Source organism: Gymnogyps californianus, chromosome 15, assembly GCF_018139145.2.
Source record: "Gymnogyps californianus isolate 813 chromosome 15, ASM1813914v2, whole genome shotgun sequence".
Lineage (NCBI taxonomy): Eukaryota > Metazoa > Chordata > Aves > Accipitriformes > Cathartidae > Gymnogyps > Gymnogyps californianus.
Window position 1 is genome coordinate 11,670,129 of NC_059485.1, and position 18,268 is coordinate 11,688,396.

At 37.9% G+C, this 18,268-nt stretch overlaps 1 protein-coding gene across 1 annotated transcript in view; it reads left to right on the forward strand.

Annotated features, from left to right (window-relative positions):
• SHISA9 (shisa family member 9) overlaps window positions 1-16,371 on the forward strand; it is a 200,440-nt gene extending 184,069 nt beyond the window's left edge. The window contains exon 4 of the mRNA XM_050906140.1: window positions 16,001-16,371. Coding sequence (XP_050762097.1) covers window positions 16,001-16,371 — 371 coding nt within the window. The remainder of the gene's footprint in view (window positions 1-16,000) is intronic.
• Window positions 16,372-18,268: the final 1,897 nt, after the last annotated feature.

Consider the following 18,268-nt stretch of genomic DNA (forward strand, 5'->3'; position numbering starts at 1 on the left):
GAATAAATATCTCCTGTTTAGGTCAGTGTTACTATGTAGAAAATATTGCGACCACAAGTGTGCCAATGCACAAGGCAACATTTCCCTCAAAAAGGTGAAGCATGTGAGAAAACTGTCAAGTTTGTTTGTCCTTTACATCTACACACACAGAAGGATCCAAAGGGGAAGATCACCTCAAGGTTAACTCTAAGGTGTTATCTTTGAACCATCCTCCTGTCTAATGTGAAATTTGGTGGTGCCTTGTCTTAAGCTTCAGATCTTCAATTTCCATAGAAATGATTGTAACACTATGCTGATACAACATCTGTCTTATGAGAATAGAAGTGGCTTCACAACTGCCCCCTAAGAATCTGATACCTATCTCACCAGAATATGAGATTCTGTACCATTCCCTATAGTTCATTGTGCTCTGGGCTGGAAAGAAATGCTCTAATCAGAAAAACGGAAACACACAACAGGGAAAAAGGCCTGCCCTTGCATTCACAGGGGTTGATACAGTCAACTTTTAGAAAAAGTAGAACTACAGAATTATTGGACACAATATGTTTGTGTTACTTTACTTTCCTATACCAACCACACTGTTACACTGATAGATAAATATTCATGTTTGTTTGGAAGGCTTAAAAAGGAATTGTGCTTTCATTTCAAAGCGTAAAGAAATTTTCAGCTACTACTTCCATAAGCAGTTGTACAAAAATGGATTAAAAAAATCTGGGATGTGGGAGTATCCCCCTGGATTTAACACCATGAAAACAGACAGGGAAGTACAGATTAATGCATCATTTGTCATATCCAGAGGGTGATTGAGTTAATGATTTCATATATCTAGAGGTATGTTCAGTGTCATGGATAATGCTAGACTGGGCAATCTGCCTGATTCAACACTGAAACTACAGATCTGTCTCAAGGAAGTATGACATAAAAGCTTGGTATATTATTATTATTATTATTATTTACTTAGCCCAGCGTGGCTGGAGAATTTGAAGCTTTTGAGTGTTCATTTGTTAAGAAAGTCTTTCATACTTTAATCCTTGCTTCTCCTTCAGGCACAGGAGAAAAGCCAAGAAGCACTCAGTAGCAAGCCTCACTTTACCAACCCCCCTGCTAGCACTGTTCCCTCAGCCTTCCCATTTCCCAACTAGCTGAAGTGCCAGGGTCACTTGTTCCACCTATGTCTTCTGCTGAGGGCCCCCCCCCGCCCCAACTTCACATCCTGCCCCGTGTGTGCAGACTTTCAAGACCTTTTCTTGCTTCCACTAAATCATTTAATTGTTTTCTCTGTTATTTACCAAATTGGCTTCTGATACGCGCAGGCACTCTGTCATAGGTAAATAAAAAACGCTTGGGGAGTCTTGATCAAAATATTTTCCTATTTTATCATCCAGCACACTCATTTCTTCTTCCAGTGAGGTAGACATATTTTAATTATAATTATGCTGTTTGTACAAAGCCTCAGTATCTTGAACAAGATCATCTGCATCGCTGACATTCTTTTACAGCCTTTTAAAGAAACAACATTTTACTATAAAATCTACAGGGTGATATTCTTTCTGAGGCTGGGGAATTCTGCTGTAAGTAATCAGACATCCAAGCAGCCATTGCCCATGCCATCCTTTAGCAAATAAATGGAGCTGTGAAAAGGTAACTCTTCGGGGATATGTTGGTCTTAGCAGAAGCGACATCTAGGCTGCTGGGAGGAAATTGTCCTTCTTTTACAAGAAGCAGTTTTAACACCAAAATAAGATGCTCTTAAACATTTCCATCTATGTTGTCTCATTTTTAAGACTTTAGCAACACATTGAACTTGTGCAAGTAAGGAAATCTGACCTTCAGGTCCATTTAGTTTAGGTTTATCTCACGATTTTTAGTTTTCTGGGTTGGATTCACACCTACTGAATTTGTTTTGTCTGAATTTCGTCCACTACTTGGTTTTATGGTGGATGAAGAATATTTATAAGGATCTATTAAATTCTTAACCTATTTTTCATGCCAAAATAGCAAATTTAAATCTGTGCATCCTTAATTCTTGTTCTTGAAATTGATATTCTTTCCACCCATGTTCCCTACAGTGGATTCCCTACAAGGGGGAAACAGCCATTTTTTCTTGTTACCAGCATGTATTTTAAAACAGTGAAAATGAAACTGTAACCAATAAAGTCATAAAAGTTCAGATTATAAACACCACTCCACAATCCACCAGTTATACATCATAGAGAACTCAAACCCTTCCACTAAAAATTAGGTTGGCTCTCTGGAAACTACTTGATTTTAAAAATCATTATTATGTCATAATGAATCAAAATGAAACAAAAAGTAATTTTCTCCTTTTTATAACACACAAGGGGCAGATCTTAAATAACAGTAATGTGAGTCCAGTTGACTGCTAGAGAATGCTAGTCTTTCAGGTTTTTTTACTGTCTTTTGCTTGTCTTTTGTCTTTGAAGACTGCAGTCTTCAGAGGTAACAAGCTTACAGTAACCAGCTTTATTTCTGTCCATTGAGATCAGTGATGGCCACAGGAAGGAAGCTAGTAAATTTAAATCAAGCATGAGTTATTCAAACCTATTTCTATGAAACGTTAATGAATTATGCACGAGATTTTTTACACATTAAGTGATGTGAAGACATGAGTGAGTGAAACTTTACACTTAGGCAATACCACTAAATAAAAGTGAACCAATAAAAACAAAGCTCAGCTCACACGAAGAGAAAGTCTAACAATGTTAAGCATTTTCACTTGCAACCCTTCTTAAACATCATGCTCCGTAACTGTTTTATTTTGCACTATAAACATATATCTACATACAAATATAGTTCTCATTCTGCAATGCAAATTTTTTTATTCATTATTTAAGAGTAAAGGTTGATCATTAAGATATGAAAAAAATTGTGAATACTTTTAGATGTTTAATCTAAATCTAAATAGATTTAGATAAATAGCAACACTCGGATCCCAGCTAAAGTCTAGATTTAATCTGAAGTGTGACTTTTACAGTTCCAACCATGAAGCCTACACATCAATTACACTGGTTGTTGTGAACATACTCCACTCATTTTTTCCTCCTGGACTATTAGCTGTGCAGGTAATTTATAGCAATATTTTTGCAGTAAGAGTTTCATACAGGTGCTCAACATGGGATATCCTGCAAGTGGTTCTCAGAAGTGCCAAAAGATCAAAACTTATAACTTTACTGGTGACCCAAATCCCCCCATAGATGTTTTTCAAAAAATTAAAAAAGAAATTTTGAGACTGTCTTGAGTTCATCACCATTTTTAAATACCTGCTGTACTTAGAAAATGTTCTAAACTCAGCACATGGAACTGAAGTTCAGAATGATTTCAAAGTATCAACTTCGAATGAATTCTGGGGAAAAAGTCTTGAAGAGAAATTTCTTGAATTAAATTAAAAGTTTCTCTAACTAAAGGCTTTCTGGGACCACTTTTATTTATTGAGTAGTCTTTCATGCTGACGATATTCAAATATAAATGAGGTTATAATGACTGATTTTTTATTTTTAAAACTCAAAAGGTGAAAATGAAAAGTAGCTTTTTAAGGAAGGGCTTTGATTTAAATTTTCCCAAGAACTGACTAAAGAATAATGGAATGAAGCCAGAGAGTACAATTCTGAAATTCCACTACAGTCAATATGCTTAATTCAGGAATAAATTTAGGAATTTTGGGTTTGGGATGCAAACTCAGTGAGAAACAGACTTCAGTTCCTATACTCGTATTTTATTTCCCATAGTTCTACTGATTCACATTGGGGTTATTTTTGTAGGAAAGTATTATTTCTTCAAGTCCATCAGAATCTGCCTCCATGTGGACCACAGAGCTTTAAACTATTTCATTCAAGTCTGTTGCATTTACAACATTTGTGACATGAACATTCAGGTTTAGCTTGGTAATTTTAAGTAGTTATGAGGATTACTTTGTTGCAAGTCAAGTTTACTTAAGTAAACAAATAATACTTCTTTTTGTTGTTCTAACCAAACTAAAAAGCTTTAATACTCTTCAGCTTTGTACATAGATATATGTCAACAGCAGTAGCGTGATGTTCTTCAGAATTACCCATGAATACCAATGAAGACTAGTAAGACAACTGATAGGAATGAATCCCTTATTAACAATATAATATAAATAGCAGCAGTTATCTGTCTGCTATTTTGGTTCGGCAAAGGATGTTCTAAAGACAGTAAATGTCTTTAAGAGAGAAATTACACAGATAAAAGCCACAGAGATCATTGCTTTACTCCTACGTATTCATACTATAATAACAAAGAGCTTGAGGCATGGAGGGAGGAAGAGCAATAACATAATTTGTAATGCACACAGTTAATTTTACCAAAAGTCCTTCCCTTGACAGCTTATTTCAAGAAGGATGAGAGGAAAAAAGAAGCTGAAAAAAAAATCGGATATGTAGTAGCTATGATACTACAGCATGAAAAAAATCACCACAAAAATATCAGTCTGTCCCATCCTAATGATAATATTAAGTACAATAGGTAATTTTTATAGTGGGGAAGTTTGCAAAGCTTTCTAGGCTATGGAAGGTGCTCCTGCAAGAAGTTCACCTTCCCTTGCAAAGGACCTGCCACAGCGGGGGAAGGAGATCTGCAGCTCAGCACTATTGGTTCTCATTTTCACAAGTGATGGTTACGGTTGCAATTCCTGGAAAAAAAGGTAGAGGTGGGAGCTGAACACTCCGATATGGCAGAAGTCTTGTGTGTGCACACAATTAAATATTCATTGAAGTGAGCTTCATTACTGATTCTTCCTCGACTGTCTGTCAGTCACAAATGCTTTTGCTTCATGTGAAGGCTACTCAGAGGGTTCTGTTCAGAGCAGGCATTAGTTCTGCTTTGCCTTTGGGTTTGCCCAATCTGTATGAAAACCTTATGAAACTGATTTTCTTCTGACAGTGCAAGTTTGGCAATTGCCAGGGAACACAGTTTCTTTTCAGTTTGACACACATCTCTGGTTTGGAAACCTCTGACAATTATGCACGAGACTTTAATAACACAAATGCCACGCAGGGAGGGAGACAGGAAGAGAAGGAAAGAAGAAAAAAACAGAACTGAATGTGTGCAAGTACAGCTATGGAATTACTTCCTAATTTTTTTTTCTCTTGCTTAATATTTCTCTCTTAAAAAGGATTCCTTCTGGCAAAGAGAACAGAAAAAGATAACTTTCTAATAGAAACAACTTATGCCACAGCTAATTTGGGGGGGGGGAATCAACTTCAATCTGGAATGATTGCTAAACATTCTTTAAAATTATAGCAGTTAAGACACAGATCAAATAAAAATAACTCCTGCAAAAAATAGTTATTACATCACTGGGATTTTTTTTTCATTTAACCAGCACAATTTAAATAAGCCTTTAGGCCCCACTCCGTATTCAGAAATAATAGTGTAAATCTAGTATGACGCCAGTTGAAAGACTGAAAAACGCAGGTTTATTTCAGCACTAAAACCATGTCTTAATTATGTATTCAGAGACCTGAACTGGGTCTTCTGTGTTCTCATGCAGCTTTCTACATCATCACAACTAGGACTATTTGTAGCTGATTTGTAGCTGATTCAGACATATGTTTAAGAGTTATAACCAGCAGTATACTAAAAGAAACAAAAACATCTAATAAAAAGTATTAAAACTGAAAATGAAATCCAGCACACAGAAGAATGTCAACAGTGATGAGTGAAAAAAATGAAATTAGGTTCATGCTAAGAACAGTTGCTACAAATAAATGTGGTCAGGAATATAACAGCTTTTTCAGTCAATGTTAAATAAGATAAATTGACACCCTAAGGAAAAACAAACACACATTTTTAGGTGCTGAATCACATTGCAGAACACTGTGAAATTTTTTCAGATGTGACCCACATACTACTCAGTGTGCAGCCTGCCAGGACAGTCCACCTGGTTTGAGGCGCACTCCCAGGAGCAAGGCACATTGCTGTGTGTGAACTGCCTGAATTACTCTGACTGCAGTAGTAGGGCTTGTTATTGCACATGACTGCACAGTTTTTCTGCAAATGTACAGTGAAGCAGTGCTCCTGGAATAGTTAGGAAGCCCTGCCCTTAAACAAACTGAAGGTCCTCACCGACCAAAAAGGTTACAAACAATTTCATATTATTGTTGACGCATGAAAGCATTGCTGCAAACTTTTGACACAATCAGATTTTTCCTAACTGATTTGCTTGAGAAGCATTAAAAACTATCCAGTGAAAAAGCAAGCAAGATTACTGAAGGAAGAAGTGGAAGAAGCCTTTTAAGCAAATCTCGTAAGTTTTAACCTCTTTGGCTTCTGTCCTGGTTTCGGCTGGAATAAAGTTAATTTTCTTCCTAGTGGCTGGTATAGTGCTGTGTTTCGGATTTAGGATGATAATAATGTTGATAACACACTGATGTTTTAGTTGTTGCTAAGCAGTGTTTATACTAAGTCAAGGACTTTTCAGCTTCTCATACTGCCCTGCCAGCAGAGGTTGGGAGTGCACAAGAAGTTGGGAGGGGACACAGCAAGGACAGCTGATGCAAACGAGCCAAAGGGGTATTCCGTACCATATGATGTCATGCCCAGTATACAAACTGGGGGAAGCTGGCCGGGGGGCATTGCAGCTCAGGGATTGGCTGGGCATTGGTCAGCGAGTGGTGAGCAATTGTATTATGTGTCACTTGTTTTGTATATTCTATTATTATTATTATTTTCCTTTCCTTTTCTTACCTATTAATCTGTCTTTATCTCAACCCACGAGTTTACTCACTTTTGCCCTTCCAATTTTCTCCCCCATCCCACTGGGGGGGAGTGAGCGAGAGGCTGTGTAGTGCTTAGTTGCCGGCTGGGGCTAAGCCACAACAGCTTCGGACAGCATTTTTAGAAAGCAAGCCAAACCCTCATTTCCTATAATCAGTTTATGCTGCAGTCATGCTTTATTCAGAAGTTAAGCATGACAGCATGACTCCTTAGATAGTTTCTATTTCAAAAGGCAAGTTTTCTTACCATATATAAGGTTTCCAGTAGAACTCAAACTGATAAATATGCCTAAATGAGATAAAACGAAATAAATATTTCACAGTAGAACTCTTCATATTTATTTGCCATTGCAGATGCCATTGAAAGGACATGAGCTTAGAGGCCTTTAGGAAAAAAAAAAAACCAAAAACCAAAAACAGATTTACAGTTACAGGACAGCCAGTGGCTGCATTTTCAAAGAAAAGTCAGAGATTTGAGTACATAATTCTCTTAGACTTCTTTTACAATTTCATTGGTTCAAGAATAGAACTGGCAATCTTATTTCCTTCTCAAGTTTATCATTCATTGCACGATACTGAACCAGCAATTTAACATCTTGATGCCTGAATTTAAAATGTTAAATCACTTGAGTGTATAACAAAGTAATGTGATCTTTGTCTATCTGCATGCAACAGATTTCAGGTCTCCTGAAAACATTTACAATTTTAATGTTAACATGACATAGCCAACATTTGTTTCCAGGTTGACAGAACCTATTGATTCTGGTAAATCAGAAAAGCTCTGTTTTTCTTACACTGGTTAGATGCAAGTATTCTGCATGTCATTGGTCTCTACATTAGGTACAATGTGTGTGTGTCTGGAGTATTTTGACCAAAACCAAATCATGATATCACTGAAGCACTTTGCAAAATTGAATCATAAATATTGCAATTTAATACTATGTAAATCAATGCAGTCAAGTATACAAAGCCCATGTCAAAGGATAAACCTGCCTAAACTTACATAGTAAATAAATGTTTGGAAAAAGAAAAAATAGACTTCGCAGTGCTGTGCTTTTGTGGCACGTTGTCAGAAGAGAGGTGCTTCTGCTCACAGACATGTGGCTACTCTTGTGTTCCAGGGAACTGTAACCCTGTACATGAGGTACCACACATGATGTCTGGTGCCTAAGGAGTTAATCAAATTCTGTCTCAGCATTCCCAGCCAAGCAGCAGCCTTCGCTGCCTGTAGTGGATAAAGAGAACATTGCTGTGACTGGAGGCTCTACTTACCAAGTCTAATTACATTTCTATTCTAAACCATTCCTAATGTGTTTCAAAAACAAGAAATATCCTGGCTTCTTCAGCCTTTCAGAAACTGTCATGAAAGTAATCAATAGAAGAGAAGAAATGTTTGGGCCTACATATTTATATTTCATCATGTCTCATATCATGAAAGTAGAATTTTATTTCACTGGGAAAACAAAATGCAGTCTTGTGTCTGGAGGTGAACATGCTCCTTTCAAACAATGTCTGCAGAAGAAAAGGTTGATATGGTATTGTCTTTTCATGCTTGGTCTCTCTCCAGATCACTATAAGAAATGAGTAAATTGATAAAGTGGTAAAGGGGGCCAGGAGAGCAATAACACAGAGCCACAAAAAGTAGGTTCTACCAAAATTATGAAAGTAATTTATGGGTGGTTCTAAGTATTATGTATTTTTCTTTACCTCTATCATTAATAGGGAACAAAAATCATGAGAAAGAATCTACAGACATAAAATATTATCTTCCTTTTCAAAATGTCTTAAATAAATGCAAACTGGTGTTAGAACTTTTGGGGGAAGAAAGGCAAATATTTAGGACAGAAATCAATGCATTGCAGCCCACAGGCTGAATTCTGCATTCTCAGAGCTCAATACAAGAATGGAGGAGGAGGGATGCAAAAATTATTTTAAATGGCCTTCATCCTTTCTTAGAATTTAGTATGGTTTAAAATTGCCCCACCTTATACACAGTCACTCCAGTGCCCATGAGATGAGAACAGCTAGTGACCAACCATGAAGTAGCTACATTCCTTCCTCTTGGCCACATACAGATCTATCATATCATCCTACCCACTTGTCGTGGTTTGACCCCAGCCAGCAACTAAGCACCATGCAGCCGCTCCCCCCTTCCAGTGGGATGGGGAGGAGGATCAGGAAAAAAAAAAAGTAAAACTCATGGGTTGAGATAAGAACAGTTTAGTAACTAAAGTAAAACAAAATACACTACTAACTAAGAATAATAAAAATATAATAACAATTGTAATGAAAAGGAATATAACAAAAAAAAAAAGAAACAACACCCAAGAAAAGACAAGTGATGCACAATGCAATTGCTCACCACCCGCTGACCGATGCCAGAGCAGCGATCCGCCCCTCCCGGCCAACTTCCCCCAGTTTATATAATGGGCATGGCATTCCATGGTATGGAATACCCCTTTGGCTAGTTCAGGTCAGCTGCCCTGGCTGTGCTCCCTCCCAGCTTCTTGCACACCTGCTTGCTGGCAGAGCATGGGAAACTGAAAAATCCTTAACTTAGGAGAAATGCTACTTAACAACAACTAAAACATCAGCGTGTTATCAACATTATTCTCACACTAAATCCAAAACACAACACTATACCAGCTACTAAGAAGAAAATTAACGCTATCCCAGCTGAAACCAGGACACTGCTGCTGGCATTATATGAACAGAATCGTGCCTACCTGCAACATGTAGCTGTATTCTGTTTTCCAACACGCTTCATGTTATGCAAAGCAAATTCTTCTATGCTCCATGATGCTTGGTAAATCCCTTCATTCAAAACGCAGGTCATTAGTTATTTGTTTTACTGGATGGAACACACTTTTCAGTGAATTTATTGGATCCAATTCATACCTGGGGACAGCTAATATGAACTCAATCCATGTTCACTTTTTCCCCTCACCGAAGAAAAAACTTGTGCTAGTGTAGAAATGATACTTCTTTGATTTTCAGACGAACTCCTGCAAAAACTCTCACACAGAGTTGGCTTATATCCTGGAAGCCTTTGAACATATTGTCTTAGATGCCAGCTTAGAAAAGCAAATAAATAAGCAATCACACATTCAGACAGGATCAACAACAGCACGACCAAAGGCAGCATCCTAGTATTTCCCTGGGCAAAATTCTCATGTTGTCTTCAAGCCAGGATTCATTACCCTTTTGTCTTTCCTTGAGTTTTCACTGTCATTACTTAGAGAGAGAACTGTAAGGTTCCCATAGCTTCAGGTAACTACACTAACATCTCAGCAAAGTCATGGCTGTAGAAGCAAAGCCTTGTTATAAACTGTTAAATATTACATAGGGATAGCTTCACTGTTACACAAAAAACATCTGCAAATAGGCAGTTAGGGTATTTTAGCTGTTATCTGGTGTGTCATTGTAGTCATTTCATTGCTATCCTGTCCCCCAGCACTTTCCATTGGCTTGCTTTCTGTATCTCTAGCCCTAGATTTGAAATACAGTCTCTTTGTGGCTAGAATAAAGCTCTGCGTTTCACAAAGTAGTTCTTAAAGTATGTTCAGATAACAAACAATTCTGTGAAACATCTACTGAGAAACAGGGTTCCCTATATATTTTTGTATCTTCTGACTGTGACTGCAAGCTCTCACTGAAGCTTTTTTTTTTTTAAGTGTCTTTAGAGCTTTCACAAGGGCTCACTCCTTTGTGGATTCTCCTTTCTCACTTCAGAGGCTTCTTCCCACTCCTAGGTGCCTACTTTCACAAAAGCTGTACAACATAATTGTCTTTCAGGATTCTACACTTCTCCCACAGCTGTAAGAAGTGGTGCAAGAATTCAGAGCCATTTTATGGACCCACAAAGATAAGAGGATTGTCAATGAGGAAAAGAGTAAAAAATACTGCTTCAGAATTACCCAAGACCTCCTTATTTAGCTGTACTTTCTACACAGAAATGCTTGTAACTGCAATATTTTACAAGAAGAAGAAAGCATTACACAATGTTAATGCATGTTCACACGACTCTCTATGCCAAAAGTGGTTACACTGCCACCTTGAAGGCTACTTAACTTAGGGAGCAGAACAATATTACATAGCTTTAGGGCCACCTCTCAGCACAGATAACATACACTCAAATAAGCCCACTGAGAAATTCTGGCCCTGTTACGGCCACAAGGATTTTTGCCACTGATTTTCAAGAAAACATGTTTTCATCCGTGGTATTTACTCTATAAGCAACTCACTGGTTTACATGCTTTTGTTATATAACTGTGGATTATGAAGAAATACGTGAAACTTCCAAGTTTGGCCATGGCCAATCACCAATCAGCAAAAGAACAAAGCTTGTCTCTGTTAGTGACAGGTTTAGGCAGAATGGTGAAACTTGAATCAAAACATACCAGCAAAAGCCCATTCCTTTCTGGCCACCTCGTCTAAATGAGCCTAAACTCACTGAAGTTTTCCTAGGCATTCCCATGACCTTGCTATCCCAAACAGCTTGGTAGCCATCTCCTTTCAAAATCAAAATTCAAGGAATAAGGCAAGGGTCCCAATCTGAGACATCTGACACTGATACTGGCAAAGTCAAGATCAAAATAAAACAGACAGTTGTGGTCACTTTCTTTAAGGCATTGTTGGATTCAGATAAGAGTGAGGAGTGGAGTGATCCATCTGTTCAGTGATAAGCTCATGGTTGTACAACTGCTCCAACGGAGTGGGATTTAAAACTACATTCCCTACCCAGCAAGGCGCATCCCAGCTTCTGCTAGGATGGTCCCCACCCAGATTCACATCCTGATGAACTTGTGCTGTGGAGCAGAAGAAAATTCAAGATTTATTATTAGCCTAGAAAGATAAAGGAAGAGAAAGCATCTCTTTAGCTTAATAGTTAAGGTACACAGCTGGGAGGGAGAAGTCCTGCTTTTGATCCTTACACTGTTACTATATTTTTTCAGTTATTCATTTCATGCACAGCAGGAACAAAAGCCCAAGTTCTCCCCCCTCCGAAATACGCTTTAGGTTGGAAAAAGTTCATATTTCAACATTTTTTCCAGATGAACAGCTACAACAGTAACTAAATTTGTGGGTGCATTACCTTAAAGGAGTAAAAACCTTACAAAAATATTGAAACTGAGAACTTTTTTCTTATTAGCTACCAAGACTGGAGGGAGGGAACACAAAGAACAACACTCAGCATTAAAGCCCTTCTCTTACTGTTGTTCATTTGGCAATTTTGCAATTCTAATTCTTTACTCCTTTTGCAAACATGACAGTGATATCTTCAAATCCTATTTTACTGATTTATATACAGAAGCCAATGCAAAAGGCACTTCTATAGCACCTTTCATCTGAAAACTCAGTATACTCTACAAATAGCAATTAAACTTCATAACACTTAACTACCTCCTCCAATGTGTTAACAGCTCATTTTACAGCTGGTGAAACCAAGGCAGAGGGAAGTTGAGTCATGTACCCAAGGTCACATAATAAATCCATCCTGTAACTCCAAAATGTCTCTTTGCATGTTTAAAGTCCACAAAATATTTATAGGGGCTGGTTAAGAAGAAAAATTAACTTCCTGAGATTCACAGTTGATTTTTCAAGTAGTTGGCACCAGGATACTATAAATATGCTTTTCTTGATAAAATATTTGTTACAAAACCATGCTCAATATTACTCTTCTGAACCTTTTCTGTCTTGAAAGTCAGAAGTAAAAAAAGAATCTGTTTCTGCACTATACTAGCATCAGGTCACTCACACTGGGGCATAGCACACTGGTATTATAAAACCTATAATCTAGTCAGTATGCAAGAATGAGGATTGCTTCAAGACTTGTCAAAAGCCCTTTTGAACAACTGAACAATTTGGTTTTATCAATGCTTTTTTTGCTACATATTTGCTACGGTGGTATTTCCCCCCACCCAATTCTGGTACACGTGCCTATGTGTAAGCCTGCATGTGCATGCTGAAAGAAAACTGTTTTAAAGAGGTTAAAACATTAGATAAAGAGGCTGGCTTTCACTGCTAGCATTTAACTCCTAGGCATACATAAGAAATTCTCAGTCAAAACCCTGCAAACCATTATTTGATCTGGACAAATACAAATAGCAGCTCTCCCACACTGTCACTGCCACACAAAACACATGCAATCAGCTATTTGTCATATGTTTGCCAGCTTTCTGCTTGACTTTGCTGATGAGGATTTACAGATCAAAGCCTGGTTTGTTCTCTTCAAGCCCAGTTTCCAGACAACAGTTGAGAAGTCCCTAGAAAGGGACTATGGACTAAATTAGTTAAAGCAACTTTAATGTAACCATATTTACAGAATTAATCATTTCACTTACTGTATGATCTTTCATAAGAAACGAATAAAGAGTTGAAAATTTTACATATAATATAGCATAAACAAGAGCAAAATCAATCTCAGGTGCGTCATAGGCACAGTCCTTGTGAGGCTGATTTCTTCCTTGCTTAGTTTTTACAGTGGGGGTGTTGTTTATATGCAACAGTAATACAATTTACTCTTCTGTGAGGACATCAATCTTGATGTGTTTGGAGATCTGAGTAAACTATCTAATGTCTGACAAAATTCAGAGATCCAGGACTATTGCTGGCAGTGGGTAAAGGTGCGAATGAGAAAAAATAAAAAGAAACCAAGGAAGTAGCTTGAGCTTGTTGTGGCCTTTTTCACTTAGCCATACAAAAGAGAAAAATGGCACAAAAAAATCAGGCAATGCAAATATCTGCAATTTTTGGTCATTATTTACATAATTGCATCACCACTGTTATTTTTCTAAACAGAAGTCATTATTTACCTTGTAATAGATCATCAAAGATCTTGGTTACGTAAGACAAATTGCTGCAGCTTCACTAAGATAAAATTAAAAGTAAAAACTTACAATTTTACTCTATCCTTACATGAGATTAGCTTAGTTTTTAATTTTTCTATGCAAATTAAACCAATTTAAATGTGAAATAGGCAGACAAATGTATCTATATTAGGAGCTGGACATAAGTAACTATGCTGAATTTAAATTACATAAGCTAGCGTGACTTTTCATGTAGAGACAAGGTCTAAGTCATAAGATATAGAAGTTTTCTCCCCTAACCAGCTGACTTGCAGTGCCTTTGATGTAAAAATTTATACAAATAAATACTTGTGTGGACATTCACAATGTCTTTTCGGCAACTGTTTTTCTCAATTATTGATAACAGATCAATGAGAAATTAGCAATACAGACTGCATTTCCCTCCTGTTTTTATTAAACTCGTATATAATACAGTTTTGTGGCATTCAGTGAATATTAACAAATTAAAAAGATAGGCCACATTTAGAACTGGAAAAAGCTCTTCCAAGAAGAAATAGGTACAACTTCTTGATTATTCAGATTACAGATCTCTAAATGAAACAACTCACCCCAAAATCAAAGCAGAACTTAGCAGGTTCTCCTTGTAACATATTACAGGTCTATCAGCAATTGCAACTGCACATCCTGTACTGAAATTAGAATAGGCCATTATCTACATTCTGTGATTCGTTTAAAACAAGACACCTGTATGCTATAGAAAAGCATTCACTCATCGACTAAAAAAAAAAAGAGACAGATGGAGATGGGTAAAATATACAAAGCCTAATTTTACAGCACAGACGAGCAATTTCAGCTCATCGAAGAGGCAACACCTCTTTAATGACAAAATTACGGATTTAAGAGCAAAGTCCAGTCGCACAGTCATTATACAAAAAATGTCATGAGATGATAAACAGCAACTGCTTTTGGTAATATTCCTCCCTGTTGAGGGGCCAGGACAAGGGGGATGCAGAACTGAAGCCTGATCTTGAAGATTAATGTGGTGCTCATGGGAATTTCACTGCCTTGCATAAAGATCCAGTTCAGAACTAGAGAGAAGGAGAAAACTCAGAGTGCAACAAAAGCCTCCTAGCAATACTGGGGAGAGAGAAAAAGAGGGAAAATAAACAAAAACAGTGCAGGGAATTAAAAACCTACTCATCATGAAGGCAAGAGGAGCTGAGCTGTACAGACAGCTACATGTACAAGATTTCTGCAGAGAAGCCTTACGTGGCATAGCTTCAAGGAAAAGGGATGGATCTAGCCAGGGCACAACAAAAGTCAAATCCAGGCTGACACAATCATATATTCAAAGCACACCACTGCTGATTAACACACCACTGTGTTAGTTGATCTACATACTTGGCACTATCTTAAATCAAAATCTAGATTTTTGAAGGGGGTAAATAAACCCTCTTTACATAAAAAGCACGATTTTAAAAAATGAAATTCAGTTAAGCTCCCCTTAAACTCCTGATACTGAATCTCAAAATTGAAACAAGTTGCTGAACTGCTGCAGAATGCCTTTAGCTTCCTAAGCATGGTTCATACTTTTAAGCAAGGCCAAATAAATGCCAGCAATAACAACAATCAAACTTGAGCAAAAGCATGCACTGGAAGACACTTGTCTGGGAAATCACAGAGGGTAAAATCCTAATTTGAGAACTGCAATGCAGTATTTGTTGGCAGAGCTATTGCTGTATTTCTTAGTGGCACTGGCCCCAGAAAATGATGTCAGAATCTGGAATTTAGGATTTTCATTATCTGTAAAATCACAGGGTAAATACCTAACCTTCAGCAACCCAAAGTATTTTCAGCCCCATAAAGCATTAGTGAACTTCCAACCATTTAGAAGAACAGATCCCCATTCTTCATTTTGCCCTAAGGCATTATTCAACAGAAACGGTCCACCTCATACACCATTGGACCTTACAACTGGCTTAGTTAAACACCCACATGACACTTTGCATTTAAAGGGATGTGCTCTCATACAACAGGGCATCCCATGATGCCTCAATATTTCCAAGAAAGTCTGTATACTTCTGAACACTTCCTAAACTTCCTATGCTATGTGAGATGAGCAGTGGTAAGATTCATAGGACCTGTCCCCATAACGTAAATATCAGCACAATCTGAGTGATTTGGGGCAGGGACAGTCTTTTGTTAAAGGGCAACAGGTTTTTGTCTGCATATATGAAAAGCCTAGCATAATGGCATCCAAAAATATACTACAGAGAGAAAATAAGGGGTGGGAGGTGGCATGGATTTCTCCTACTGATGTGCCTATAACTGTGTCTGGTCCACAGATGTAACTGTGCATGACCTACTGTAAACTGTGTAACATTTTTCTTGTGTCCAGTTGATTTTTTTGTCCTCTCCCCTTTCAAATCCAAATAGCCGACAAAGTCAACGATGACTTCTACACCAAACGCCGACATCTTGCAGAACTGGCTGCCAAGGGGAGCCTGCCACTCCATCCAGTGCGCCTAGATGAAGACAGAGCTTACACGATCGACAGTGGTCTAACCAAACAGAACGGGCAGAAATCCAAAATTGCAAAGATCCACACACACCCATTAGGTTACAATTCCCACTACAAGACCTGGGATCCCAATGACCAGTCTCTTAGACGGCAAGCATACACAAACAAGGGGAAGCATGGGATGGGAGACCCAACGTTAAGTGACCCACTGACAACCCGGAGCCAGCATTATTTGGGCCCACAGCCATACTTCATAACTAACAGCAAGACAGAAGTAACTGTTTGAGTTTGTTTTCCTTTTTTTTTTTTTTTTTAAATGAAATCCTTTAAAAACCACTCGCACATACACACACAACACAAACACTCAACTGAAAGGCAAAAAATAAATTTAAAAAGATAAAATTAAAAAAAGAAAAAGGAAACAGAAGGAAGGAAGGAACTTCCACCTGGACACTCTTGGTATCCAGCCAACTGTAGGCCGAAGAGTGGGTTAATACCATTCAGCAATACACACTGAAGGTTGAATTATAAACTCCATTTGTATTTCAAAATGGAACACAAACCCTTGTGACTAAATTTTTTTACTTGAAACTAAAATCCATGATGAGAAGTAGCACAATCTAGAGAAACTTTATGTCTGCTTAAACATTTACACTATGTTCCTGCCTTGAGACAGAGGAAGAAAGAGAGAACAATATACTGTAATATATTATTTCAGAGAGGAATTTTGTATAAAACTTATTAATAATCACTAGACCTGTGAAAAGCCAAGAGCAAACATCTTGGTACAACCCCCTAACATCTATTATTGTACTTTCACACCATCCTATAGAAAGTGCAAAAAATACATATACAATAAGGAACAAAGACTCTTTCACAAGGAATTTATGAAGACTGTTATGATTAAGAGCATATGGGACCTTTCTAGCTGGTAGAGAATTCTGCAGGATGATAACAAACAGCAGAAGATTTTATTTCAGTTTACTTCGCTTGATTTGAAATTTTTGGGAACCTCCAAAATAAGAAGAGACATATGACACAGAAAGCTGCTGGGGGAATAAGGGCATCAGAACATTCCCTCTCAGTCCTCCTGTTTTCGGGCAGATGGTAACAATTCTCACTTTGCAGACTGTCAGGACTTTTTCTTCACTTAAATGTTTTGCCTATCTTCAACTGCTTCAGACTGAAATTAAGCGTGGGTGGTGCCTTTACTGTATTACTATTGTTCAATGACAGTCTTGTTTCTCAAAGTGACCCCTCTGTTCCTTTAAGCTATTTCCTCATGTTTTGCTAAGGATGACAAGGGTTCTGCCCTGCTCAGCCTCCTCTGTTTGTCCCGAAGGGAAACTGGACTACATCTCCATGCAGTAGTTGCACAGTCAAAACTATTTAGTTAGCAGCTCCATTTTCCCCAATTTAAACTTTTCCCCTCTAGTCTCTCATTTTGTATTTGCTTTTAGCCATGGTAGTTCTTTGTAGTTCAACTAAATGTTATATGGTATATTGTCTCTATTGTTTGGCTTTCTATAGTGGCGTTCCCTCTTGGTGGACTATTTGGCAGAAGAGGCTGATGGACTAGCCTCAAACATCAAAGAGATCTGGGTTTAAACTAAATAAACAATTGGATTCGTGGTGTTGACTGTGGTTCTGATGAGCTGGATGCCTTGTTCGTATGAGTAAAACCACTCTTGAATTGGGCACTGGTAGTAGACTCGCAGTCCTGGGCCTGTAAAGGCTTTGGCACATCCACAAAGAGATAAACAGAGTTGGGATGGGATGGCGGTGCTGCAACAGCCTCATGGCAGGCAATGCACTCAGTCTTTCACTTAAATTCCTGCCCTTCCCCCAAAACAAGTCATTTGGCTAAATCCTAACTAGCTATCTTACTACAGTTATGTTCTCACCAGCTGTCAATTCTTCTGGAGATTAGTTTTGGAAGAGTATGCAGGGAGGAGTGAGAACTGTTATGTTGTAAGAAGAATTGGAAGTGGCATTTCTTACTGTACTCAACTGACTGGCAGTGTTTCTTCTTAGTCAACCATGCAAGGGCTAAGAATTTGAAATGTGGTTAAACGGAGAGATTATTTTTTTAGCTATAATGAGATTGACTCTCATCCTGAGAGCACTGGCATCTCTCCATAAGCGTGCTGCTAAATTGTACAATCATATGTTTTATCAGAAGT